Source organism: Pempheris klunzingeri, chromosome 11 (genome assembly GCF_042242105.1).
Source record: "Pempheris klunzingeri isolate RE-2024b chromosome 11, fPemKlu1.hap1, whole genome shotgun sequence".
In the NCBI taxonomy this organism is placed as follows: Eukaryota; Metazoa; Chordata; class Actinopteri; order Acropomatiformes; family Pempheridae; genus Pempheris; species Pempheris klunzingeri.
In genome coordinates, this window is record NC_092022.1 from 19,972,414 (window position 1) to 20,000,387 (window position 27,974).

General features: G+C 42.4%; 3 protein-coding genes across 5 annotated transcripts; 2 read left to right on the forward strand and 1 right to left on the reverse strand.

Moving 5' to 3' along the window:
• Window positions 1–556: 556 nt before the first annotated feature.
• Window positions 557–9,034, forward strand: LOC139209845 (oxysterol-binding protein-related protein 2-like). Of its 2 annotated transcripts, none has more exons than XM_070839716.1 (14): window positions 557–638; window positions 952–1,097; window positions 1,185–1,296; window positions 1,648–1,723; window positions 2,161–2,295; window positions 2,615–2,712; window positions 2,808–2,990; window positions 3,611–3,718; window positions 3,806–3,895; window positions 3,982–4,108; window positions 4,596–4,715; window positions 5,298–5,421; window positions 5,537–5,627; window positions 6,768–9,034. In XM_070839716.1, exons 2-14 carry the CDS (start codon window positions 1,061–1,063, stop codon window positions 6,868–6,870), a joined length of 1,404 nt encoding a protein of 467 aa, XP_070695817.1. In that variant the 5' UTR covers window positions 557–638; window positions 952–1,060; the 3' UTR covers window positions 6,871–9,034. The 2 variants fall into 2 exon arrangements, with proteins under 2 accessions (XP_070695817.1, XP_070695818.1); XM_070839717.1 differs by having other exon boundaries at window positions 564–638; window positions 1,060–1,097.
• Window positions 9,035–12,096: 3,062 nt separating this feature from the next.
• Window positions 12,097–17,911, forward strand: LOC139209957 (proteasomal ubiquitin receptor ADRM1-like). The gene is made up of 9 exons (XM_070839889.1): window positions 12,097–12,307; window positions 12,389–12,505; window positions 13,135–13,258; window positions 13,348–13,434; window positions 13,543–13,633; window positions 14,575–14,816; window positions 16,054–16,211; window positions 16,424–16,526; window positions 17,545–17,911. The coding sequence occupies exons 1-9, from the start codon at window positions 12,098–12,100 to the stop codon at window positions 17,646–17,648; spliced, it is 1,236 nt and encodes a 411-aa protein (XP_070695990.1). The 5' UTR covers window position 12,097; the 3' UTR covers window positions 17,649–17,911.
• Window positions 17,912–19,697: 1,786 nt separating this feature from the next.
• cables2a (Cdk5 and Abl enzyme substrate 2a) lies at window positions 19,698–27,717 on the reverse strand. 2 transcript variants are annotated; one of them, XM_070840314.1, is made up of 9 exons: window positions 27,155–27,717; window positions 26,686–26,778; window positions 24,487–24,564; window positions 24,219–24,318; window positions 23,953–24,121; window positions 23,630–23,727; window positions 23,048–23,154; window positions 22,669–22,873; window positions 19,698–20,690 (listed from the first exon to the last, which is right to left on the reverse strand). In XM_070840314.1, the coding sequence occupies exons 1-9, from the start codon at window positions 27,715–27,717 to the stop codon at window positions 20,550–20,552; spliced, it is 1,554 nt and encodes a 517-aa protein (XP_070696415.1). In that variant the 3' UTR covers window positions 19,698–20,549. The 2 variants fall into 2 exon arrangements, with proteins under 2 accessions (XP_070696415.1, XP_070696416.1); XM_070840315.1 differs by lacking the exon at window positions 24,487–24,564.
• Between the last annotated feature and the right edge of the window lie 257 nt (window positions 27,718–27,974).

Genomic DNA, 27,974 nt, shown 5'->3' on the forward strand with positions numbered 1-27,974 from the left:
ATTCGGTAAATTAAGGTACTTTTAAGAAATTAATTACGTTTTTGACCCTCAAAAACCCTTAAATATCCATGAAATCCATTGAAAAAAACCTTAATACACAACAATGATCCACTGTGGTGTAAACAGAGACAGACAATGTTCAAAACTTATCTCTTATCTTTTTCTTTATTTTTTTAAATCAGTGTTAGCACTCTTATCTGCTTTATTGTGGTTCTAAATTTCCTTTTTCATTCCTTTTCATTTGTTAGTTTTTTATGTTTAATTGTCTGATTTTACTTGCCTTGTCACCGTCCTGAAATGTTTAACCCCTAAAACAATTTGCAACTTTGTTTTGAAAAGTGCTGTATAAATAATTGGCATCATCAATATTAGTTTAACCAACAATGAACCCACCTGTTGAGGAGCCCCGTCCATCCAGCCTTTGTTATTGATCTTTGTCATCACTGACTCCGGATCAGCTGCTGGACTGAACTTCAGCTCTAGACGTCTATTTCTGGTCAAGCTGCTTGCTGCCATGTGATTGGCTGTCGGACCTGTCAATCACGGTGTCCTTGCCGCCTACTTCCGCCCTGTTTCAGAGGCAGTGTACTCTTCGATTGTTAATGTTACTAGAGCATTAATTTGACCTTAACTCTCAGGTACATTTGACTGAGTCGTGTTTAAATCTTCGTGTCAGTGTCTGTGTTGATTACTTTGGCCAGTCTCTGCTGCCCACCCTCCAACTGACGCTGTAACTCAGTGCAGCAGCGAAGCTAACGGCTAGCTAGCTAGCTAGCTGTCTGGCTAGCTAAAGCTCTGTTCCTCAAATAGCTGAGGCTCTCTGAGGAACAGAGCCTGTCACGGCAGAAAGCGGTCATTTTTGTTTTATTCATAGCATGCACTAGATAATGTTTGGCTTTAACGACCACAGCCAGCTGCCCCGCTTGGTGTAACGAGTCCGTGCTGTTGCAGGTTGTGTGTTTGGCTGTCTGTGATGCTTGGAGGGAGGCTGGGCTGCAGGGACAGGCCGATGGTGGAAACATGACTTCTGAGTAACGCACAGTTACTTTCTCTGCTCAGTATGAACAGCGAGGAGGAGTTTTACGACGCTGAGACAGGTGAGGCAGGTCTCTGAAAGGACAATATATTCAATGAATGAATGAATGTCCCCTCCTGTCCCTCACCCTCCTCTTGTTCTCCACCAGGGCTGGAGTCAGATGACTCCTGTGAGGTCAGTTTTAAAGATGCCCTGGTGTTTGACAATAAGCAGGTGACTGACGGCAGCGCCACACAGGAGAATGGAGTGTGGGAGCGCAGGTGAGGAGGCATGCAGAAGTGTGGTATGCATACATGTATGTATGTATGTATGTGTGCATGTTACCACATGAGATCTGTGTTCAGATGAGAGTGGCTGAGGGTTTTGTCATGCATGCACTCACATGTAGAGGCAGATGATGCCGGTGCAACCACATTTTTAAGATGTTCACCAGTGAGGCCCTCCTCTGCAGAGCGTTTGGCGCGCACTGTCAGTCAAGACATCAGGATTTCCATGTAGTACAATGTGTTCTGTGCTGAAACATTTTGCACTTAGGAGCCAGCTGTGAACACGTACACTGTCTTGGCGTATTTCATATCTCTTTAAACTTATTTGGTCCAAATGTGCACCAGGAAAACGCTGCCTGCTGAAATGATCTCCAGGAACAATTTCAGTGTGTGGAGCATACTGAAGAAATGCATCGGCATGGTGAGTCCCACCAGCTTCCCAACCAAACTAGGACAACAGAACGCTATGGAAATCTCATATTCTGTGCAGCTACTCAAACACTTTAATCTGAATGTCTAATATCAATTAAGCTTCAAACAAGTTGTAGTCGGATTCTGGATCTAGTGTGAAATGCTTCTTTTTTTTTAAATAATTGAGTGCTTGGATGCTTCAGCTCACATTGACTTGACTTTAGTTTTTTTGCAGCCATCTGAAAGAACCAGAATAGCTTAAATGAACATCAGACAATGAATTTTGCAGTTTAAAGGCAACACATTTTTGTTGCATGATGTGATGCTTGAGTTGTTTGAGTAAGATATTTTGTAGAGCAGTGTCACAGTTTAGATCTGATCTGGTATGAAGCTCCTCTCTGTATGTTCCTCCATGTTTACCTGCTCTGTTCTTTGATCTCCTTGCAGGAGCTGTCCAAAATAGCAATGCCAGTCGTGTTTAATGAACCGCTGAGCTTTCTCCAGAGAATTTCGGAGTACATGGAGCACACTCACCTCATTCACAAGGCCTGCAGTTTGTCTGACTCAATCGACCGCATGCAGGTAGAGATGACGGATGTTTTTGTTGCACACCCGGACAGATGAATGTGACAGATCTGAATCCAATATAACGCTGCAAAAACAATTACTTTCTTGATTAATCCATTGTTTGGTCCTTAAAATGCCAGAAAATTGTTAAAATGACCCTTAAAATTTCCGACCAACAGTCCATACCCGAAAAAGATTCAGTTTTACTGTCATATAAAACAAAAAATTGATGTTTGAGTAGCTAGAACAAGGGAACACTTCATGTTTCTGCTTAAAAAATGTGTGAAATGCTTAATTTTCTGTCTGCTCTGATTCACTTCACATCTCATGACAGGTTGTTGCTGCGTTTGCTGTTTCGGCTGTAGCATCTCAATGGGAAAGAACTGGAAAGCCATTTAATCCTTTACTGGGGGAGACATATGAACTCATAAGGTATTAGAGACACATACAGAAGCCTAAATTACTCTTGATGATAGAATATGTGAATTTCTAAATGTTTAAAAAAATTATTTTTTTTTTCCTCAAAGGGAGGACGAGGGATACAGATTGATCTCGGAGCAGGTGAGCCACCACCCCCCTGTCAGTGCCTTCCATGCTCAGTCTCTGAAGCAAGAGTTTGAGTTCCACGGCTCCATTTACCCCAAACTCAAGTTCTGGGGCAAAAGTGTGGAGGCCGAGCCTAAAGGCATCATGACGCTGGAGCTACTGAAGTGAGTGTTTGTGTTGACATCTGCATGCTCACTCTTTTGTTATACTTTCAGTACTCTGTTTGCATCTGAGTCGATGGTTTTCCTTGTCTTCTTGCTCTATTTAATATATTATTCTATATTTTTTATATAATATTTATGCAAAAACTGTACATTAACTTAACTAGTTATAAAAATGTGAAACTTCAAGCAGCTATGACACCATGCAATCTTTAAAGCACTACTTCCACTCTTTTTTACTGTTATTTGCTTTGTTTACGAGTGTTAGATTAGAAAATGTATGTGACTCGTGTCTTTCTGTTACATGAAATATGAAGCTGCAGGCAGCGGCTGGTTAGCTTATGGGCTTATTATTTTGCATTTTGCAGTCAAACAGAAAAGGTTTGAGGGCAAAAGTATTGACGGTGAAATGCAAAAATGTTGTATTGTAAGTAAAATACATTTGTGAATGAAAATGTCTTGATGCAAATCCAAAAGCTTTGCTTGTTGTTGAGCTGAATCTCATTCAGATCGACGGGCCAATAGGGTTGTGTCTCACATCTTTCAGCATAGAAAGAAAGCGAACGTGGATATTTCTCAGAGAGTCGAACAATTACTGTAATATTCTGTGGTTTTTCTTGCAGACATAAAGAAGCGTACACATGGACAAACCCGATGTGTTGTGTGCATAATATCATCTTAGGAAAACTCTGGATTGAGCAATATGGAACCGTTGAGATAGTCAACCACAGGTATGGTGACAAACACTGAACTGCAGGATTTAAACTGGCTAAAGGGATCATTGATTGACATATTTATTTTTGCATTTAATTCATCAGCACGGGAGATAAGTGTGTGTTGAACTTCAAAGCGTGTGGCATGTTTGGGAAGGAACTGCACAAAGTAGAAGGTCATATCCAAGACAAAAGGTAAGAGCCTGACCACATCAACACTGTCAGCAGACAGTGCTTAATTTTCTCTGAACTGAATGTGACATCTTTGCTGTTAAACCCAGTAAGAAGAAGCGGCGGGTGATTTATGGAAAGTGGACGGAGTGCATGTACAGCGTGGACCCCAAGGTTTACGAAGCATACAAGAAGTCAGACAGGAAGACGGGGGGAGACTCCAAAAAGCTGAAACAGGCGAGTGATGCTCATGTTTACGTCAGATTCTGCGAACTGACTTCTGACCTTCCACTAAGATTAAATGCTGCTTAGAGTTTGTTCACACATTTGTCTTCGGCATGCTTTAACTGCCTGACAACATGCAAAGTAATCTGTGAATTTTACACATCACTCTAAAATTGTTTCTCAAACGGTATCTTTTCCTTTCACAATAACATGCAGTGGCATTAGTAGAAGGTAAGGTAACAGTGTATTTGGTTTCTGTAGTGTGCTACTGCTGTTGTCTAGTTCAAGGTGTAGTGTATGATTAGATCATTGCCAGCACAAATCCATGATGTCTTGCAATGACATGCATTGTTGCTTGAGAGATGTGTTGAATCTGTGGCAACTGTAGTTCTGTGAATCACCTGTTTGCACCTGTACTGTATGCACTGTAAGCTTTAGCTCAGTTAGTCCACTCCTGATGATGTTATTCATCTGTGTGTGTGTGTGTGTGTGTGTGTAGGAACATAGTTGTGAAGGTGAGGAGGCAGATGAGATGCCAGAAGTTCAAGAAACTGTGACTGTGATACCAGGAAGTGCCTTACTGTGGAGGATAGCGCCGCGGCCTGCTCACTCAGCACAGGTCAGTATCACACACACACACAAACATTGAAAAGATGCTATGCTGCTAACCCGCAGGCCAAAATCCTTCCCACTTTCATTCAAAGTTACAACCTAGTGTGAGGGTTTGTTTTACCCTTAAGGGACCAGTGCTAATGATAATTAACAGTGAGATAAACCAGACAGTTTTTGTGCCTCGGCCTCACTTAAACAAAGTTTTTCGTATTTGAGGCCTGACAAACATGTTGAGTGCACCTCCTTACTCATAAAAAAACATTTGGAAAAATTTGCACGTGCGCTCGATACAAACAAAATGGGGACTTGCTCATAAAAATACTGCACCATAGTGTTAACTGTGGTCAAAAACCTGTAACCGATAAATGCTGGTTTTATTTTGTAACTCTGTAAGTGAGACTTTATCCAATTCATAATAAAACATACTTGTTGTACTTGTACATACCTGTAGCTGTGCAGATAGTTTTGGTTTTATTTGCCCAGAGTTTAAATGATCTGTCTTTGAGATTCCTGCCTTCAGCCAGTTAAATCACTTTATGAATAAATGTGTTTATTCTCACTAACCTCTGCCGTGTTTCTGGTTGGGTAGATGTATAACTTCACCAGCTTTGCCATGACACTAAACGAGCTGGAGCCCGGTGCAGAGAGACTACTGGCACCAACGGACTGCCGGCTGAGGCCCGACATCAGAGCCATGGAAAATGGAGACATAGGTGACAGCAACCTCACATGACGGTTTAAGCTTTTATACAAACTTAGAGAGGCTTAGCAGCACCCTCATATGAGTCTGTGATGGCTTCTTCATCCATGTTTTTGTGTTTTTTGTAGATGCAGCGAGTGCAGAGAAAGAGCGGTTAGAGGAGAAACAAAGGTCCTCGCGAAGGGAACGCTCCAAGGACGAGGAGGAGTGGTCAACCAGGTGTGTGGTTGTTTTTTGAGGAGCTTGCACACAAAGTCCCTGTCAGATGTGCACATGTTATGTAAATGTCAGTGATTTAATAGTTAGGTCTCATGTCGGAGTAACATCTTGGTCACTTTTACATAAAAGTCACAGCAGCAGTCTCACTTGTTTAGATATAATGCTTATCAGACCAGAACCCCCTCTCTGTGGTTTCTATTGTCACTCTTGCCAGCTGTAGGGTGAATGAACAAATATCCAGCAATTACATGCAGCATGTGAGCAGCTAGGAACTAAACACACTGACTGGCCTGTGAGTCATGTGACTGGAGCCTGCCCGGTTAGACAGTGGGAGTGAGCGAGGTTAAACCAGGCTCAACTTTGGCCGCAGTGCTACATGACATCGTTCAGCAAGGCTCTGCGTTGTCCAGTCACTTGCATGAAAGTGTACATTCCTCGTAGATCACTTCGTATCACCTTCCATAGTTGACCTCTCGCTAGACGTCACAAAAGCTTACATGGCTCCATAGAGTCGCAAAATCCTGTCTGGGCATTAAAAGTGTTTTGGTGTCTAGTGATCGTTTAAACGTGTGAATGACAAACAGAATATTTTCTCCCAAAAAATGTTACACGAAGAAACTGAGAATATTTATTAGTGGATTTAATGTAAGAAAAACTTCCTTTGCATTTGCAGTAGTTATTAGTTAAGGCTTCAACAGCAAAAAAGTGTAATATCCATTAAACCATTAGTGATGCAAATGCCAAAGATTACACCAGACATGACATAACACTTTCAGGAAAGGTTATGTCATGTCTGAATAAAGCAGAAGTCACCTTGGTCTGAATGACAAAAAGAAAACCCCTCCATAGTGCACTGATAAAGCCAGCAGTGTGGTGTTTTCCATGTCTGAAAAGGGCTCATGAGCACCTCCCAACTTTCTACTATGTTAAATACATAGAATAAAATAAATACACTTTTAATGCAATTAAAATAGTCTGCTCTGCTGCCGTGTTGCTCCCACGTTCGCAGCTGGATGCCTAAAAAGCTCCTGAGATCATAATTTAAACATGTTCCCAGGACTGTGCCTTGTTCATCTTGTGTAATAGTTCCTTTAACCCTGTTATTAAAAGTGTGTCCTGCACGTCTTTGTGTCTCCTCAGGTGGTTTCAGCTGGGAACAAACCCTCACACAGGAGCTGAGGATTGGCTGTACACAGGTGGATACTTTGACAGGAATTACACTGACTGTCCCTACATTTATTGACACGGGGGGTGCTCGGCGTGAAGATCTCCTCTCTGATAGGATTCACTTTATTTCTCAGCATCTAAAGTTTGTGTCTATGTGACGTCCAGACACTCACTGGTATCACGTCCTTGTGTCAATCAGTGAAAAGTTGGATATCAAACCGATCTCAGACAGTTTATCAGATTATGACTGTGAAACCACAGGAGAAACATTATATAACAGAGAATTTTAGAGTTTACTTACTGTAAATGCTGTCGTCAAACATCTTTATATGCCCTAATCATGACTCTGAGAATAACAGTCCACATGTATGTTACTCATCTGTTGAGGTTTTTAAACCAGTCACCTGTATGTGTGTGTGTGTGTGTGTGTGTGTGTGTGTGTGTGTGTGTGAGTGAGACTATGCTGCTGCCCGACACAAAGCTCTGACTTTTAGAGGATATACTTGTAGTTTTAGTTCAGGCACTCAACCATAATCTTCCCTGTAGATGCACCACACACTTCAGTCCAGTCCCACTCAGATATCAGGGGTTATTTAAACACATCTGTTACTTTTCTATATAACCTCTTTGAATATTAGATGTCTATTTTAGTTAGCTGCAAACATCCCTGAAATGTCACAAGTGTGATAATTTCCTGTGAATAGAGACTTTTACAGTAGAGATGAAAGCTGCTTATAACCACGTTTACTGGCACAGTAAACCGATTTTGGTGGTACACTATATTGTTGTCTGCTGTAACATAGGTCATGTGTACAATAATTGGTGCATGCATGGTCACCAAGATGATTATTCACACAAGTAAAAGCCATAAAAACCTTTTCTGCACTATAAGTATAATAGTGTAAATGCATTCACATCAAACGTTAAAGCAAATGGATACAGAGCGCACTGGTTTAGAGCAGGAGGTTTTCAAAGTCGGACATTATAAGAACCACGTTGATGTGACATTCTGAGCCTTATTAACAATAATAATCATGTTGTTGTTCTTTGTGTTACTTTTGAGGAGCATTCGTGTTCTAAGTTTTGGAACTATGGATCCCATCATTTTGGGGGCACTTAGCTAGCTACGGGTTGCAACTTGAGCCCTGTTTTATTTTTAGTTTGCATTTGTTTACATTTTGGCACACTGGCAACATTAAAAGTATGCAGAATTAGCTAATAGCAGCTCCCGCTTACAATGTACCTTTGGACGTACAGACAGCTGTCGCTGGATTACTTTGATATCGAAGAAAACGTCAAAATATGCTGATTCTCATGCAAGCGCTGGAGCTTAGAAATTCTAAATGTTTGTTTTCCTAGTTAACCGTATCCCTTGAAGTGTAAGTGATGCTGAATCTAAAAATATGTGTTATATTTTTGACTGAATTATGTGAAGGAGTAGGACTGAGGCTAGTGTTGCTCATGTCTCACGTCCCTCCCTCTGCCTCACAGCTTGAAAACCTCTGGTTTAAAGAGAAAGCTGTATCACACTGGCTCGTTTCTTTGTGTTTTTCTTCACACATGGACAAGCAACTCTGGCTGTGTTTGTTTCTTTCTTTTTCTTTTTGATGCCCTGAGTCATTTTTCCATCAGTCAAAGCTGTTTTCAGAAACGACAGCAGCAAATAAGAGAGGACACTGTAGCCATCAGAAACCTATGCAAACTGACCCATCCAGTCTGCCATCCAGAAATGTGAACAATAGAAATAAAACACTTAACTCCTCTTTAGCTAGTAGCCAATGTGTGCTTCAGACACTGCAGAGGCACCAGTTAATGAATGTTGTGTGCTGATAATATAAAGCTTACATACATAAACACAGTGATGTGGTTGTGTGTAACAGTACAGAGATGTTGGTTTTTTTTGTGTCCAATCACTAACTTTGCATAAACTGCACATTTGAACACACCCACAGTTCATTGCACTTATTGTACAGTGAAGTACCCCACAACACGTCTTCTCCCAGATGCTTTCAACTTCACTCTGCATTCAAAGCACTTTGTGAGGTCTGCAGACACTCAGGGGTGCAAGTTCAATCTGATGGTTCTTCTGATCTCACACTCTCTGTTTCACTAATGTTTGGTCTCGCATCTGTTCGGAAAAAGTTTACATCCAATGTTCGTTCATCTCTTGTGATTTTCCTTCCTCATACTGTTATCCACACACAACCATGTGCATACACGACATATTTGGAAAATAAATTATGGACGATTGAAACAATTGGAATTGTCTTTTGCTAAATCGCACTTTAACAGCATCTTATGAAGTCATTTTTAAAGGGCCCATATTCTGCAAAATGCACTTTTTAATGACTTTTTAACATAAATTTGTGCCTCTGGTGTTCCTACAGACCACCAAACTCTGAGAAAAGATCATCCTCACTTTTTCTCCTGCTCCATCTTTCAGTAAATGTGTGAGAAAACATGCTGTGTTGATTTGGTTCCCTTTATGATGTCACAAGAGGATCTGTTGATCATGTGACCTCCTCCAGTCCTCCAGCAGGCGGACTGTCCTCGCCTGCTGAAAACCTCCTGTACCCACCTCACTGTCTGCCATTTTTCCCCCACTAACGTCAGCTCCTGGTAACGTGAAGATGTTGAAAGTGACAGAGGCTGAAAACAGCTGCAGCAGACAAGTCTGTTATCAGAAAAGTAAATAGTAAAACCAAATACAAGTATGAACTTTAACATGAGCAGAATATGGGACCTTAAATTACATTTTCTCCTAATCTTTGTCCTCTGAGAAACTAGACACCTTTTACCTCTTCAGGCCTCTGAAATAATTCAAAAGAAACAGTCAAATGAGGTCTCTACTCTAAAAATGAACTGTACTTGAGCCTAAAACTCTGGACTCTTCCCATCTTCCCAAACAAAGTTTGCCCAGTTGATAAACGAGTCTTGATGTGAGAATACAACACTAAATCCCAATATGCGACTGTTGATTATTTACATTAACAATGAATCTTCTGATTATTTTCTTGATCCTTTGTTTGGTCTATAAAATGTCCATCCGAGCTCAAGGAGACAAATGTCTTGTGTTCAATCAACAGTCCAAAGATATTTAATTTACAATTATATAAAACAGGAAAACTGAGGTTTATTTGGGGGTTTTGCATTTCTGCTTAAAAAATATTAGATTTTCAAAATAGTCACAGATTAGTTTTCTGTCGATTAATCGACTGATAGTTTCAGCTCTGATATCAGCTGACATGATTCAGGCTTTGAGTGAGTCCTGTTTTAATACCTGATCTTTCATCAGATTTTATGGTAACATGATGCTTATTCTTTGATATTTTACCATAGAAATACTATTCAAAAAAAGATTCAGAGACGGTGAAGAACTGGGAGTAAACCAGTTAAACTGAGACAACTGAAATGTAATCACTTCAATGATCCCCTGACTTTTCATCTATTACATCATCAGAAATTTGCTTTAAACTCCAGTTTATGATCAAACACCTGCAAAACTAACAATGTCACCGTCACCCTCGGCTGCACTTCATGCTTAGTGCCAATTAACTAATATCATAAACACACTAAACTACATTACTGCTACACATTAGCACTTTTTTTATGTCGTGTAAATTGTAATTCACAAGAAGAAGAAGAAGATAGAAATTGACATACAGATTTAAGAAGCACAGCAAAGATGGAAAAAAAAATAAACAGAACTCTTGTGTACACACAAGTGGTTGGGGGGGGGGATAGTTGTATGTGTGTGTGTATATATATATAAATATATATATATAGAAATAAAAAGTAATCATCAACAATTTAAAATGTCAAACTGAAGCTTCAGTGTTTCAAATAGTACAACAAATATTAAATGGTTAATATAATAGATTACTTTCTATTCATGTTATTGGTGGTTATGTATTTGGTAATAAGGCTGGTATAAATGTTAGTAATTGATGCTTAATTTGCTGTTAATAATCTCTGCAGAAGGGGGTCACACAGTCCAATCAGTTATACGGATTCTTCACAATCTGGCAACCCACAAGTTGATCTCTTCAGTGGCCTTTAACTGATCTATAACATTTGATTTATTAACAAGTAACAAAGACATTAGTCACATTTCCTAAATATTAGAAGGCAGCGCTAAATCATCCTCGGACGTGTGTCTGATTCGTACTTATATAAAAACACTGACACCCTTCAGGTTCAGCACAATAAGCGGACTGTGGTGTGTCATCTCTACCGAACATGCGCAGTGGAGTTAAAGCTCCCATGAGTGACACACGGTTCGACCAATCACAGCGAAGCACCGGCGCCTGTGAGCCAATCAGAAACATCTTGTGTTGAGCGTGTGTGTATGACTGCTCTCCGGCTGAACGGTATTTCAGTGAGTAAATGTAAGTACAAACATGTTTTTCAGAAATGTGTAGAGTGTGTGACACAGAAACCAGGTTCGTCTTTAGTCCACCGGTGTGAAATGTGAAGCTGTCGCTCGGTCGTGACCGCGCTGAGCTGTAAACACGCCGCCCGCTGCAGGATGCAGAGTCATCTGTGGCTACTGGGGCCGCTCCAGTAGCTGCTTTATTATGGGAGCACTGGGAGCGCTCCTGGTCCAGCATTGTAATCCGTTTCAAAGCTGCTTCTTTATCACCGTTTCTAGTCGATGTTTTTATTTTGGTGTCAGTTTAGGAGAGTCTTGTTATTCCTGGAAGGCCACAACAAAATAATAGCTGCACAATAAATAGGCTAGTGGGCTGTAAATGAATGTGCAGACAATAACTACCATTCAATTTTTTTTTTCCAAAAGCTCCCATGTAATGTGACCCAGTGACTCCACATGGATACAGCTTTAGCACTGATCTGGAGTCAGTGTGTCACATTACATGGAAGCTACGGGGGGAAATGCCATTATGTTGTTGTGTAGCAAATGGGACTAGAATTTACATCTCCATGTCCAACCCTGTGTTGTAGAATAACATAAATCTGTGCCTTGTATTATTTTTTTGTGTGCTGCATGAAATCAATTCAGTATCTTTTAATTTTTATTAATATTTCCAAGTCAGCATTAAGGTTTGGAAAATTATTGTTTATGTGTTAATTAAAGAGTAATTTATTGGTGTCCCGGTGATTAAGTGAGAGCTTCGGGAGGTGAGCTGAGTTACTGTCTGTCAAATATCCACCTTAAAGCTACCTTCATCGCGGTCCACAGCCTGTGTTTGGATCAGAGCCCGTGTGTCTCTGTGTGTGACTGACTGAGGCCTTCCTCCTCTCCATCCTCCTCTCCGTCCCTGCAGCAGTTTTCCCGTCACATCATGGCCTCTGGAGCTTTGTTCCCCAGCATGGTGTCTGGTTCCCGTGGCTCCTCCAGCAAATACCTGGTGGAGTTTCGTGCCGGTAAAATGACCATGAAAGGCAGCACGGTGACCCCAGACAAGCGCAAAGGTCAAGTGTACATCCAGCAGACAGACGACTCCCTGATCCACTTCTGCTGGAAAGATCGGACGACCGGAAACGTAGACGATGTAGGTGACGCTGTCCGCGTGTAACACTGGCTGGTCTGTGTTTGACTGTTTCACATAAACCTCCTTCTTGTCCTGATTTAGGACCTGATCATCTTCCCTGATGACTGCGAGTTCAAACGGGTGAACCAGTGCACCACTGGACGGGTTTATGTGTTGAAGTTCAAAGCTGGATCCAAAAGGCTCTTCTTCTGGATGCAGGTATGGACGTACTCATAAAGCTTCTGTTTTCACTCGACAACAGACAAAATCAAAACGGTACATTTACAGGAGATGAACCATTGTTATGCACACATCTTTCCCAGCACATTTTGTCTTTTATTCAAACATAAATTCAAGTCTTCAGCAAAAATCCCCTGTAGGAATCACAGGAACGTCACTGTGGGCTGTTTTCAGTAAATTGCATCATGAGAAGTTAAAGAACAAGTCCAGAGATATTCTGTACTTTTTTTCATCATCAACAAGTCCCACAAAAACACCAAACTCAAAAATGAATTGATTTTACCAACACATATTGTTCGTGTAGCCGTACCTTTGTGCCGCAGAGCTCCATTGTTGTCAAAAACTGTTAAACTGTTTTTTTGGCTGAAAATAATTCCCAACAAATGCATGTTTTACTCTGTGAAGTAATAAAAATGTAAATGGAGTGTTTTACGGTGTTTAAGTAGTTGGAAAGGAGAAATTTGTTGACAATAAGTAAGAGCACTTATTGTTAACCCATAATTATATTAATGCTCAATGTAGTGAAACTACTTAATATACATGGATTCATGTGTGAAATGACTGTGAGAGAGATGAAACCTCCCTCTGTGCCGTGTTTCTGATCTCAGGAGCCAAAGACGGACAAGGATGAGGAGAACTGCCGTAAAGTGAATGAGTATCTCAACAACCCGCCCATGCCCGGAGCGCTTGGCAGTGGCGGCAGCGGAGGACACGACCTGTCTGCTCTGGGGGGTAAGAGCCTGAAACATGCTGCCAGAAAAGATCTAAAAATTATGGTCATTTTGATGCTGGATGTCACCTGCTCTGTTTGTCATGAACAGGGGAGGGTGGCCTGCAGAGCCTTCTGGGTAATATGAGCCACAACCAGCTGATGCAGCTGATTGGACCAACCGGACTGGGAGGCATCGGTACGAACCTTCTTAACTCAGTCGTCAAGCTGCAGAGAGTCAGACAGGGTGTTTGTAAAAGCAGCTTCATGATCTCAGGAGCATAATGTGGCTGTTCTTTTCTAACAGGTGGTCTCGGGGCACTGGCAGGTCCAGGTTTGGCAAACCTCCTGGGGAGCAGCAGCAGCAGTGTCCCTGCAGCCACTAACTCCTCCACAAGGTATGCTACTCCTGTTTAATATCAGAGAAAACATCATTTTCTGTCACTTAGTTTGTACCTTGTATTTTTGAGCCTCAATAGTTGTTTGGTGCCATCATTTCTTCATCACTGCTGGTCAGTTGCCAAACAGGAGGTGTGAAATTTGAGGAGCAGCCGTGGCAGACGAGAGGAAGAGCAGAGTCAGCTGTCTGACACATGAACAGGGTTTAGTGTCAGCACATTATAATCAAAGATCAGCGGCATCTTTACAGACTCGTCCCTTTACAACAACTTTTGGCAACAACGTTGGGAAAAATCCTGAGCTTCAAGGTTCAATGTTGAGTTAAAAAATAGCAGTTTGATAAAAGAACTCTCAGCAAAAAGCTTTTTTTTTTGTAAAAAGCAGAGAAATCAGTCAGTCAGCAGATACCACTTTCTTCACACCCAGTTTCATCTGGGCTGTGTCTGATCACCATTATTGATTAATTTGATTATTCTCTTGAGTCATTGATGAATTAAAGCTCAAGGTGATTCCTTCTTTGGGCCAAACAACAGTCATAAAATAAGATATTCAGTTTACCATCATATAAGACAAAAGGGCAGCATATTCTCATACGTGAGGGACTGGAAAAAAAGCCGAACAATTATCACAACAGTTGCTGATCATTTTTCTGAATCATCTGAATTATCAACTAAATAGTTGTCACCAGGGGAACCTGGAGTAACTTCGTCTCTGGCTGATATTATTGCTGTTATGTTATCACTGTCCACTGTCAGAACTAAACACATTAAGTTCACCTCAACATGAAGGAAATAACTGAAACAGCAGTAGATTCAGGAGGTCAATAAGGAAAATGGCTACAACAAGGACAAAACTCTAACACCACAGTTTGTCGTGTGTATCAGCTTATTTTATTTAACCAGCGATCTTCGATAGATGGTTTTTCTCTCTCTTTCTTCAGTCCGTCCACAGCCGTCACCCCCACCTCTACCTCTACTGCCAGTCGGCTCGGCTCCTCCCAGGTGCCCACCACTCCCATCACCCCCTCCGCCACCTCGGCAGCCTCCCCAACAGCCACCACCCCCTCCACCCCGGCCGTGTCCTCTCTGGCAGCGGGGGCAGCCAACCCCACGCAGCCCATCCAGCTGAGGGACCTGCAGAGCATCCTGGCCACCATGAACGTGCCTGCCAGCGGCCAAGGAGGTGAGGAGCCCGCCGCAGAGAGCGTAGCCTCAGGCAGACTGAAAGCTGCGCTCCTTAAAACTGAGATTAGACAAAAACTTAAATAACCACCAGAGGGGAAATACATAATTAGGCCCGATTAGTGTAATTTCAACCAATTATGCAGCAAATAAGCGACATTCTAAATGCAGCAGTCTCTGTAATACTATGTAATTTTTAACTTAATAAATTCAGTCTGCAGAAGCAGGAACCTCCTGCAGACGCTGCAGTCCGTCTCTGTTTTGAGTTAATTTTCCTGTGCTGCATCCCATCAGGCACAGCTCCTCCTCCCGCTTCAGGGATACGATTCACCGCCCTCACCTTGTCTACAGATTCACATTTAAACCGGCGAAGTAGGAAGAGCAGAGAAAAGCCAAAGAATAAAACGAAGAATGCACAAAATTATTTGAGGTCTTATAGGTTCTATAAAGAAGTTAAAGAGGTTATAATCAATATTTTTATATTTTATTTCTGCGGTTCCCCTCTACTCTTTCACTCCCATCACTCTCATGGGTGTCATTTTTGGTCACAGCAGCTCAGAGCTACCCGCTGAGCTCCAGACAGACCCAGTGATCAGCGTTTTGCTGGAGAAAAGAGTGGAACATTTAACAGCTAAAAATGCCACAACAGAGTTCAAAGGGAGTGAAAATATTGGATTTACATTCATCAGGTTATTCTGAGTCACTGTGGATGAAAAGTTGAAAAAATTTAAAAATTGATGGAAACACACCTCCATATAAATGTTAATGCTGGGTGTGTATAATAATGTAATAGTCATCTGCTTGCCAACAAGTTCACCGTAATCAAGTTAAAAGGTGATAATACATCAGTGTTGTGTTTGCAGCTTGTTTCTGCTGCCCCCAAGTGGCCAAAAGATAAATCACTGTTTGTTTAAAGGGAAGCTAATCTGCTGTAGCAGTGCTACGATGTGAACAGGCTGCTGCAGCTTTTCCACTTGATTATGTGGTTTTACCGATTTGTTGCCAGGTGGTTGCTACGTGGTTAACAGGGTGTCTAAAGTACAGCAAGAGTGTGTGTGTGTATGTGCGCTGTGGTAGAATCAAACTCCTGTGCATCATCTAAATGGTTTAACTTACTCTACTTTTAAACTTTAACTCTTCAGAGTGTATATTTCTGTGTGACAATCAGTAGGAGGGATTTTATAACTGTAGGGGTCTTGCACTGACCCGTCTGTCGTGATGGTGTTTGTTACCTGCAGTGGACCTCGCCAGCGTCCTGACACCAGAGATCATGGCTCCCATCCTGGCCAACCCCGAGGTGCAGCAGAGGTTGATGCCCTACCTGCCCTCTGGAGAGTCCCTGCCTCAGAGCTCGGAGGAGCTCCACAACACGCTCAGCTCGCCTCAGTTCCAGCAGGTAGTCTGCTCGTTGCTGCTCTCTAATCCCTTTGTCCCTCAGGATTTGGAAATTGGTGATTTAAATTATGTTCAATTTGAGAAAGTTGTCTTCACATAAGTTTTTCTGTTTGTTTGGTCATTTTCTGGTGATTATAAGGTTCTTTTTTGTTGGTACTGAGTGTGTTGTTGTGGTATTTGTCCTTATTCTTGGTATTTAATGTGTCGCTGCAGGCGATGAGCATGTTCAGCAGCGCTCTGGCGTCCGGGCAGTTAGGGCCTCTAATGAACCAGTTCGGCCTGCCTGCAGAGGCTGTCGATGCGGCGAACAAAGGAGGTCAGTGTTTTGCCCACATCAAGCAGACACGCTGTGTTTTCACCGCTTCATGTTTACACAAAAGATTGCAGCCGATTGAGAAAACTGAAACGTTAAGAGTGACGTTATTTTTCTTAATAATCAGCAGTGAAATTTCACCAATTACTAACAATTACTCAAATACTGTGTCAGAACAGGTTTGAGGTACTTTGAGTATTTCCAAGTTATACTTAATGCTTCCACTTATACTTTTTTTTTTTTTAACAGTACTACATTTATGTGACAGCTGCAGTTATTGGTTCCTTTGCAGATTCTACATACAAAACCTTTTAAAATTTCACGTTGGTGCAGATTAAAGCTCCCAACAGTATGAAGTGAGTAAAATGGGCTCCCTTTGACTCCAATACATCATTAAAATGGTTACACACTAATGCAACAGTAAAAATTGTCTCAGTAATACAGAACAAGCACCGTCAGAGGCCATTTTTCTGCCTAATAATTTCTCTAAGCATTGATTCGTAAAGTGCATCATGTACCTACAGTGGACTATTTTGTACCCATCAAGTTTGAAGAAGTCTTGAGAGAAATTGGGGATAACAGACAGGATGGCGACCCTTTAGGTTTGAACTGCAGTATGAGACTTTAGGCATTTGTTGAACTGGGTTCTGCAGGTCTGTTGAGAGTTTAAGACATAAAACTTCTTTTCTTCTCCATGTCTGTTAGAGCTGCACCAAGCAAATGATTAAAATAAAAAAAAAACAAAACAACTATTGTAAATATGAAATATTGTTGTCTCTAAAATATGAATTTGCTACATTTCACTGTTTTTATGAGATTGTAAACTGAATATATCTGGGCTTTACCCTGCTGGAGTAGACTAGACATTTTAATTTGTCAACTTGCACTCTGGGAAATTTTAACTTCCATTTTTATATTTGATAAAGGGGGTTTGAGCAAAACAGTCCTCACTATATTGGACTGGTATTTTAAAGACGTAAGTATTTGCAGCCTTAACCTCTGGACATTTCCTCCAACACAGATGTGGAGGCTTTTGCCAAAGCCATGGAAACGGAGACAAAGTCGGACCAGGACGGGGACTCCAAAGACAAGAAAGACGACGATGAAGACATGAGTTTGGACTAAGAACTCTAAACATTATTATTTAATGTATTTATTTAGCTCCTTCCTCTGTTTTGTAACTATATCACAAAGGATAAAGATTACGGTTAATATATTAGAAGCTGTCTCTGACACCCCCCCTCCTCCTCGCTGATGCTGTGTTCATCCTCCAACAGTGTGTTGAATTAATATGTACTGACTCAACTGAATGAACATTTGTTCTACCTGCATGTCACAGCTCCTGGTCTGTGCTGCTGAAAAGGGAAAAGTAAAGTGATTTAAAAACACACACACACTCGTCTGGTTTTTATCTTCCAGACTGTTTTGTCTGGACTTAAGTTGCTGTAGATGTTTTTTTTCGTACCTGTTACGTGCAGGAGAAAAACAGCATCACACAATATAAAGGATGGACTGACTTTTTGAAAATCAAACTCAAAACAATTTTAATTTCTGAAAATATATTTCAAAAACATTCATTTTACAGTATGAAAACAATGAATATTCACCTGTTTGACACACAAGTACATACTTCCTGCAGTCACAGATCTATTTGGACGTTTGTTGGAACACATTTTCACCGCTGTAGACACAGACCTTGAACTCACCATCATGTCCACACTTGTCAAAGGTTTGTGACGCCAACAACCTCAACATTTGAAGATCTCTACAGCAGCAGGACGGAGAAACGTCAACGCTGAATACAGCTTATGATTAAGACCATTTCACTGCCACTGTAGTTTCAGGCACTCCCCCCCTCCCTCCCTCCCATACGCCTAATGGCATCCAAATCAAAAGAGTCGGCACACACTAAGTACTGCGGTCGGGTTAATACCGTCTGGCACTTGTAGAAACAACTCACATCTGTTCACAAACTACAAGAGCCCCAATGGTCGGATTCCCCGTTCGGTCAAAGCACTACATTCAGTTCCCTTCCATTGACTGATAATGGAGCACAGCTGATTTCAGTGATGACGGAGCTACAGGAACAACGTTTAAACTTCTCTTTGGGTTAGATTTGATGAGCAATTCATAGATATGAGAAAGCAACATTCCTGAGAACTGAAAAGTACAATAACTAGCCAGACTGTAGGTGAATAAAATCCAGTGCATTTTTCATAAAACATATCCCTGGGTAACGACATGAAACACTTACAATAAATACGCCTCCCCAGTCCTGTTTCCTTACAGTGTAACAGGGGTTGGATACTGTACATCAGTACAGTGTGAACACACAGCTGCAGCAAGAGTCTGAACAAATATTTTCTTTACATTTAAAAACAAGATAAATATATAAATTGAAAAGAAGTACAAATATTAAATGAGCATAAATTAAAGGCCACTTGCTTCTATAGACTAAAACTAAACTGGTCTTCCACCCACAGTCTACAGTATCATGTTTCAGTCTAATGGTGAAAAATGCTTCAATGTCACAGTTGGTTTGAAAGGCATTTACAAAAACAACAGTGTGGTTTCTTTGTAATTCATAATAAATACTATACAGGCTGTGTATAGCAATGAGAAAGGTGCAGGAGAAGAGTTTTCCACAGACACAAACATCACAGCATACGTTTCATTTAAATAGAGGTTAAGAATACCGGGACGTACCAAAAAAACGGTCACGAGGAGTCAAAATAAAAGCACAATTAACGTGCTCAGTGAACGTCTCTAACGTAGAGCTCATGACTGGATCGACATCAGAACGTACAAACACTTAAAAAGACATTCAGGGAGACACACATGCCACCATGTCCACAATATTTGTGTAAACTAGTTGTTCTTCATATACAGCGAGTGACTCGAGTCACAACTGACAAAAAACAAACAGTACGAGAATTATTCGTTTCAAACACCGCAGCTTATAAACTGGTTGATTCGCACACGCACACACACACACACACACACACAGTCAGTTCTGATTTAAAGTAGGGCTGAGCGATAATACGATCTTGTGATCATCATGATAAAAGTTATATGAAGTAGAAAACATTGTTACCAACATGAGTAGATGAACAGCAGAAACAAACCTGACAACAGTCTGCATGTTTAAGTACGCGGCTGTTTACTAATGCAGTACGTTGTTTGAATCTACTGGTGGAGAAAGTGACGTCTCCTGGAAAAGAGGAGAAATGACGAAAAAGTCTGCGTGATGCTCCGAGGCTGAGGAAACTGGACAGATGTGACATCACTTCTATGGAAGTGGTTCTGATATCTACTGGAAAACATCTGAGCAACCACAACAAGAGGATGAAAACACAACGTGAAATGTTCTTTAAACATTATGTTATCTTATTTTTTATGTTAATGAACTATATCTGGATTACTCAGGCTTTAGCCTTTATCAGGATGCTCTTCAAACTGGCAGCATCATCTAATTATATATAGTGATAAGTATCCTTATGGATTAATACGGAAACTGAAATAAATTCATTATCTGACTAAATGTGAAATATGGTAACAGTCTCCCCTTCTGTTCCTGAGTTAACACCCAGAAAAGTGTCTCTGCAGAACATTTTGATGTCCTTTGACCTTTTGGGTATAAAATGTCTTCCCTGCACCGTTTTGTGCACGTCATAATTAGCTTGGGAATTCTTGAGTTGCTGCCTGTGATGTCACAGATCGTGACCTTTGACCACCACATTATTATCGGCTCATTCTTGAGTGAACGTTTGTGCCAAATTTGAAGAAATTCTCTCAAGGCGTTCCTGAGATATCGCGTTTATAAGAATGGGACGGACGGACGGACGGATGGACGGACAACCTGAAACCATAATGCCTCAGACCACAGTTGTCGCCGGGGCGGAGACATATAAACGATCATGATCATATGTTTTCGCTCAGAATCGCTCAGCCTTAATTCAAAGTCCTAATTACTTCACCAGGACACACACTTGCTGATGTTATTAATGAAAGCACTGGAGTGTCAGTCTAACCCTGCTGCACCAGTCTGCGGTAGTGGGGCATGACCTTGCTCTCGGGAAGGTAAAGTCCCATCTCCAAGGCAACCAGCACCGGGAACTCCAGAGGAATCAACTCTCGTCTGTTTATACGGAAACGTTCCTCCAGCTTCTGCTCATCCACAGGGAGAAAAACAGAGAGATACGATGTGGTTAGAGTCTAAAAATGTAAAAAACTAAATACAGAGGATCTCACACACTGAAATACTGAAATGAATCATGGTTGATGGTGTTTCTTGTCTGTAGTTTGATTTTCATGTATCCATTAGAAATGTTTATTATGTCAAAAGAGCTCATGAAGACTTGGGATTAATGCACAGCTGTGAATGAAAATTTTTTTATATGCAGGAAGATCAAAATGAAGAATTATACATGAATAAAATCCCTCTGACTGTAGCCGAGGCCTCTGCAGCTAAATGAATGTAAACTAACTAATCTTTAAAATTTTATGAAATCTGTTTTTGATACTATTTATGGTTGACTTTTTCCCAACAATTGCTGTAATTACTGCTCCAGATAATAGTCATTGTTGGTGGCGGAGTCCGCCATTCCCGTGTGGGATGCAAATGGCCTTCACGCTGTGACTCACAGGCTCATCATCTCACTGACAACAGCCTCACCATTCACTCTCCTACAGCTTTTACTTTGTCCTGCTGTCGCGTGGACTAAGTTTGACGGCGGAAGTCGAAGTCGAACAGAAGCTGAGAACAGCAACGCTCAAAATTATTTTTGTTTGACGCTATTATCTTGACATCACAAGTTATTTACAGAAAACAAGCTTTGTTATTTCAAGACAACAAGATAATCAGCCTGTTTCCTTTTATTAGTTAAGATGTTGATCAGGCATCAGGGCTGCCACACCAGCATGTATAGCTGGTGTCTTGACAACTGATTTAAGCTGAACACGTCTCTTTGGTCTGACATTTCCATCTTAAATCAGTTCCTACAGTCGTCAAGACGCCACCAACATGTGACCCACACAGAATACAGTCACATTTCACATGATCAAGTACTGAAGTAGAATCAACTCTTTCTGGCAGTGATTGTCTGCTTGTAAACGGATCAGTGTTGGATCCAGTCCAGATCAGTGGAGGGCAGTAGCAGAGTGTTTGTGCCTCTCTTTACCCACAGACCGCTAGCTTATTGTTACTCTGCCGAGAACGACCTATATGAACAGTAAATGCTTCTATCTGATCCTTTCCCCTACCTCCAACATATGCATGCTGGTATCGCACTCCTGATGCCTGATAAACACTATAATAAACACTGGTAAGAACTAGGAGGAAAAGAAACAACCTTTTGTTTTCTCATAATGGCGAGCTGATTATCTCATTATCTTGAGATAACAAAGCTCATTTTCTCGGGATAACAAAAAATAATTAAGCATACAACAAAATTAAACAAGCATTGCTCTTCTTGCTTTTGTAAAAAAGCCAATTATTGACAGACTCCTCTATTGAAGTCCAACTGAAATAACATTTAGTCGTTCCTTTTTTTTCAGTCAACAAATAATGTCTGCACTTGTTTGATTGACAGCAGCAGGTTGACTGTCCAACACTGTGGCCTATATGACACAAGCAGAGAGCACGTTGTTAGTGGTGCCGAAGAGTAAAGAACCACGAGAACTAAAATGAGCTGCGGACCAGGACAGGACGTGTGTGAGTTTGTGAGTCAGATAAGAGCGAGACTTTACTGGGAGAGCTGAGGTGGGTTCCTGCTCAGAGTCTGTGGTTCTTCTCTATCAGGCTGCTGTATCAGTGCCCCCGTCTGCTCTGCCTCTAAACACTGACACTACTGCTTTGTCTCCATTTATGTAGATGGACACCAGAACAGTATTCTAAGGCATTCATGCAAAACTAGGAAACCAAAAAAAAAAAAAAAATCTACATTTGTCCCCTACCAGTATGTTGTTTCCTGTTTCCACTCCTGAACAATAAGGGAATATCGTCTGGTACATAACACTGAGCTGGTTAGCTGGTGAGCAGGTTTTTCTACTTTGGTGACCCTCGTCGTGTTGGTATGAGGAGCGTGGCAGGTTAAAGGTCAACATGTCGTGCTTTGTTTTATGTTTCTGTGGAGACTTCACTTACATCAATGAGCTGTTTGACTTCTGGCTTCCGCAGATCACTGCTGATCTTTGCAGCCAGCAGTACGCACGCCGCCGCCACCAGCTTCCTGTTCTGCTTGTTGAGGCGACCCTGCAGCACTAGCTTCTCAAAGTAAACGAAAGCCATCGCTATGGTGACCGGCTGTAGAACGAACTCCTCGCTCACGGCCCGCATCTCCCTCTTCAGGCTGAGGGGAGAGGAGGGGAGAAGTCACCCCTGCTGATCAGTTTTCACACGTGTCACTTATCTGAACCAGATTAAAAACCACACGGCAATGTGAAGAGGCACCACGAGGTTCAACCTTCAAACGGCTCTGAGGGGGGAATTCAAATACCCAGCGGGCAGCGTCATTTATCTGTACCTTCTTATCTTGCTCAGAGTCAGCTTGATGTGAGGAAACTTCTCCTTGAAGGTCTCGTTCATGTCCTTCTTCAGGTCAGATGGTTTCACGTACTCAATAACAGTTGTCTGCAGGGATGAAAAACAAAACAGTGTGTCAGTACAGAAGAACCTTGTGTCAGCAGGGATTACAGCTACAATAAATCTTTACAGCTTCGCTTATGAACTGTCTTTTTTCACACACACGCATTCATGCTAGACGTTACAGTCTTGTGACACGATCTGCTCGGCAGCAATAAAATCATGTGAACAGGGCAGAATGGGTGTATTTTACTCTAATAAAAAGGGGCTGCAGGTCAGATCAGAGGCTGCATCAGAATATTCATAAGACAAATTCCCTGCTCCTGACTTCTGAAACAAATAAGGAAAGTCATTCTGTGCCTTAACCTGCATGGCTTTCTTATTTCAAGCTGCATTTATTCTGACTTCTGTGTACACCCATGATGAAAAACTAGGTTTCCCATTTACGTGATGTTTAAGACCTGAGCTTCCAGGAGAAGGACGACTGTAATGCGTGTAAAGAATGAAAAGACCAGACTCTCACCACGTATGATGCAAATATCAGAACCCTCTTGTGCCTCCCGCAGGGCCACTGAGGGTCACTGAGCAGGTTGGGATCATACTCGGCCACCTCCTCTACGCCTGAAAAACACACAAAAACAGTGTGTGTAATAAGACAGAACGTCTTTATCTAGAGGGAAACTGTTGTACTATGCTTAGAGCACAATGTAGGAAGAGTGCAAATATATAATAACAGGAAGGTGCAAATGAAAAACATACACAATGTCATAAATTACAGGTTAATGGTAACAATGACAGAGGTCAATTAAACAGTGGAGGAGCAGGCGTGTGTCTTTTGTGCCATACATGGGTCCTGTGCAGCACTGTTGTTCGGGCGAGCAGGGGTGAAGTTCCTCTGCCCGTTGCCACGGAAACGTGACTGGGGGGTCTGCGCTGTGCTGTTCTCCGACGTGCCGCTGCTCTTCTGTCTCACCAAGGCATTGGTCGGGAAAAGCAACTGAGCATACGACACCGTCTGACGGGAGGAAATGAGATGAATCAAGCCAATGAATTCGAGTCATTCGAGTATTTCTGTTTCTCATCGTGCTTCTTTGTGTCAGACACACAGTTACCTTGCCACAGGCTCCCAGCTCCACACCTTCCAGTGAGGGCAGCAGGTCAGCCGCCACCACAGAAGACAGCCTTTGCCTCTGAGCCTCCAGCTTAGGATCACTGTTCAGAAAGAGTCACATTTATGTTATTTTCACCACACGATGCACACACACACGCACACACACACACAGCCCTGTCCTGGGAATGATATGGATCACATTGGAGGATGATGAAAACATAAAAGCAAAGGGTGGGTGCTCTCTGCTTGGGAGGGTGCTTTCTTTGTACCTGAGGTGAGCACTCTCTCCATACGGCAGCACTGAGAAAGCAGCATATAGCGACCGCTTGGCACAAATCAGCACGATCCTGCAGGACACAGCAAGTACAGGCAGACAAAACAGATGGTGTGTCAGTCTACAAGCAGCAACTACAGTCGCTGCTACTCTGCAGCTACTGTACACAGGATATTCATCAGTGCTGGGGCTGCAGTGACAGCAAAATCAGTCACAGAGTCACTTCTATGATGATCTACGTCACTATCGAAGCCAAACAGCCACCTCCACCACTCTAAAGCTCCAAACAGGAAAGGGGGGACCTGAGCCCCGGGCTGTGCTTCTCATGTACATCCACAAAATTCAAGTCACAGAGATAAGAGAGCTGAAGCAATCAGTCAACCAACAGATGAGTGCTAATCAGATAACTATTTCCAATAGATAATGGGAAAAGGCCTACAGCTTATGTTGTGGTTCCAAATGTTTTTTCTGGTTCTTGACTGCTGGTCGGACAAAACAACACTGAAGGTGTCCACTTGGACTCTGGGAAAATGTGACAGACATCTTTCACTATTTTCTCATGAAACCAGATCAAACAATTGATCGATTAACTTAGAAGATAACCAGCAGATTGATCAGTAAGGGGCCTTCCTTTAACAGGATGGTCGGCTCCTCTAAGTCAGCATGTCAAAGTGTCCTTGGTCAAAACACTGAACCAACTTGCTCCTGAAGCTCAGCTACGGTGTGTGTGAAAGAACAGTCTCCTCCGACTTACATTCCTCCTGAATGAACGATGGGTGAATGAGGATGTAATGTAAAAGTGCTTTGAGTAGTCAAAATGACTAGAAAGGCACTATACAAGTACAGACCATTTAGGCCATTTACACTCGCAATCCCATTTGTTCTGAAAAAATATATTCAGGGTTCCTACAACTGTGGCGAATTAAACATGATCAAATCCATCTGTCTCGTTTACTGTAATGTAAGACCGGGCAAGCAGCAAAATATAAGCACCAGAGAAATTAGAACCACCCAGTGTATGATAAATAAAACAATACAACAACTATCAAATACTTGTCAATTAATCATTGCAGCTCTTCAGCAGACAGAATACTGTTCACAGGTCACATGTTTAGAAAAATGCTCATCTCAGCGAGGTAGTGTGAGAGGCACAGACGGTGGCTGAGAGCTGGACTGGTTAAAGCCAGCGTCAAGAAACCAACAAACGCAGCGCGCACTGACTACAACTCTATTGTTCTGGCAAAAATGTGGACACACCACTCACAGTCTAGTCAACAACAGCACCACAACCACTAAACACAACAATGCTGTTGGCAACCAAGAAGACTGCACACACACACACACACACACACACCAGGCTTCAGCTCCCCACAAAACACCAGCCAACAACATACAGTCAGCAGTCTGTGGCCTTCAGGGAGAGATATCAAATCTCTTACAGGGGACAATATCGCAACACAGAAATCTACTTAGTTATATAACCCAGATAGCTTTGCCTCTGCTCAGTAAGTACCGCGCACTTTGATGCTGCCTCAAACAGAAAGAAAGTCTGTGGGGCGGTTTTAGGATTGCTACATCACTGTTTTGCACACAAGCAGAAAACACATGACACATAATCACGTATGTGGGCATGAAATGTTGAAATGCAAAAATGGGAGTCAAACACACATGGTTTGGCTAGTGGGGAAAAACAGAAAAAACTATATGACATGTTTTTTCAGTGTCTACAGACAGAGTAAGAAATTATTCAACAAAATGAATCCAAACGAAAACACTGTCACACTCTTGTTTTCTACTGGACAACGAACGACAGTGTGATATTTCAGTGCCATCTGGCTTTGGGGTTACCTTACTGTTACTGGTGCAGTAGGGTGTTACATTTCCTCAGTGCACCTCTTTTGGCTTTTGCAAAGCATCCAAGGGTGATTAAATTCACTGTAGCAATCACCACTCAGCAGCTGTACTGCTGTTATTCCTCTGCAGACCAAACTAAGTCTCTGCTCCAGAGTTAAGCAGCTTATTACAATACCAGCAGGAGCAGCGTAAGGCTGGTTATGAGTTAGACCTATTCCAAAATAAAACAGCCTTTGTGTTTTTACATTTCTGAGTAGAGGAGCCTTAACTTAGGAGGACTCCTCTACCATATACAGTATGTACATGTACTTGTATGTGCAAATGTGTTTTTCAGACTCACCTACACCCCCTAGTATCATACTGCCTCATACTCTTGATGAAGTGGACTTTCTTTGGCACCTTGGGTCCAGGAGAACCAGAGACATTCCTCAACCTGAGCAGAAACCAGGAAAAGATACAAAGATCACTTCAATTATGCTGATATAACATCAACCAAACAATAAGGGCCTCCTTGTGATATGACTCTTTAATCTGGACTGTTTCAATGATGTAAACCCTCTAATAAAACATATTTGGAGGTAAAGCCAAAGTCTGCAACAGAGGGTTGGATTTTATCATCTGCTGTCCCCAAACAACACCTCACAGCACAGAGTTACTTCTTATTTTAAAGCAGGCAAAAAGCCAGCAGACGCTAATAATATCCAACATATGACACATCGGTTAAAGGAAAAAGGCTGGTTTCATTTTCTGCGGAAGCCGGTAGCCTGTTTGAAGGCCCGTGGTGAGACACCGGCCCCGGGTGTGCTCACCTCTGTCGTGAATCCAGAGAATTGCCGGTCGGGACCGGGCTCAGCACGGCGGGCGTAGACCTGACACGGGAGCAGGGCTGGTGTCCGGTGGCCACAGGAGACACTGGGGTGTCCGGGGTTAGAGCCTCGGTCGCACTGCTGCCCTCCAGAAATACCTCGTTGGCCCCCACAGCACTTGCCCCAACAGGTCCCGGAGACATTACCATAGAAGACCGGGTGACGTTAGGACTGACCACCGCTGGACAGCTGGAGGACGAGCCGCCACCGGCCGCAGCGGGCTCTGTCACCTCGGTGACCGCTCCGTGGATATCCGCCGGCAGGGGCGAGACGGTGCCGCCACCGACTCTGTCCCCGAGTCGCTGCTCCTCGGCGACGTTTTGGTCGGTATTTCCATCGCTAAACTGGCTGTTGGGCCGTCCGTCGAGTGAAATATTACTGAGGAACAAAAGAGCCGCCTGTCTCCGTCTCGAATCCTTCGCTCTCCGCCGGCGCTCCCGGTGTGTCCTGGCTGGTTTAGCAGAGCTGCTGCCGGTGGACTGCAGACCGCAGACAGCGGTCGCCATTCTAGTTTGAAATGAAGCCGTTGGACTCAAAGGGAAAGAGCTACTGGTACCAGCGCGCTGGCCCCGCCCCTCTATGCGCTGATTGGCTGTGTGGTAATTCTGCGAACCATACTGTGTAAGAGCTCGTAGGTGATTGGATGACAGACAAAATATGCGGAAATATTCTTGTTGCTCGTTGGTGATTGGGTGTAGTGGGATAGTGGGCGGGACACCAGAGACAAAGAAATATTCACCAAATTCAACTAATTTAATTTACT

Coding starts and splice junctions, on each gene's coding strand:
- LOC139209957 (XM_070839889.1), top strand. CDS start 12,098: ATGGCCTCTGGAGCTTTGTTCCCCAGCATGGTGTCTGGTTCCCGTGGC. Junction 12,506..13,134: donor GGCTCTTCTTCTGGATGCAG/GTATGGACGTAC, acceptor TTCTGATCTCAG/GAGCCAAAGACGGACAAGGA. Junction 13,435..13,542: donor AACCGGACTGGGAGGCATCG/GTACGAACCTTC, acceptor CTTTTCTAACAG/GTGGTCTCGGGGCACTGGCA.
- LOC139209845 (XM_070839716.1), top strand. CDS start 1,061: ATGAACAGCGAGGAGGAGTTTTACGACGCTGAGACAG. Junction 2,713..2,807: donor GAGACATATGAACTCATAAG/GTATTAGAGACA, acceptor TTTTCCTCAAAG/GGAGGACGAGGGATACAGAT. Junction 5,422..5,536: donor CATGGAAAATGGAGACATAG/GTGACAGCAACC, acceptor TGTTTTTTGTAG/ATGCAGCGAGTGCAGAGAAA.
- cables2a (XM_070840314.1), bottom strand. CDS start 27,717: ATGGCGACCGCTGTCTGCGGTCTGCAGTCCACCGGCAGCAGCTCTGCT. Junction 24,565..26,685: donor TATGATACTAGGGGGTGTAG/GTGAGTCTGAAA, acceptor TGTGTCCTGCAG/GATCGTGCTGATTTGTGCCA. Junction 20,691..22,668: donor AAGTCAAACAGCTCATTGAT/GTAAGTGAAGTC, acceptor GTGGATGAGCAG/AAGCTGGAGGAACGTTTCCG.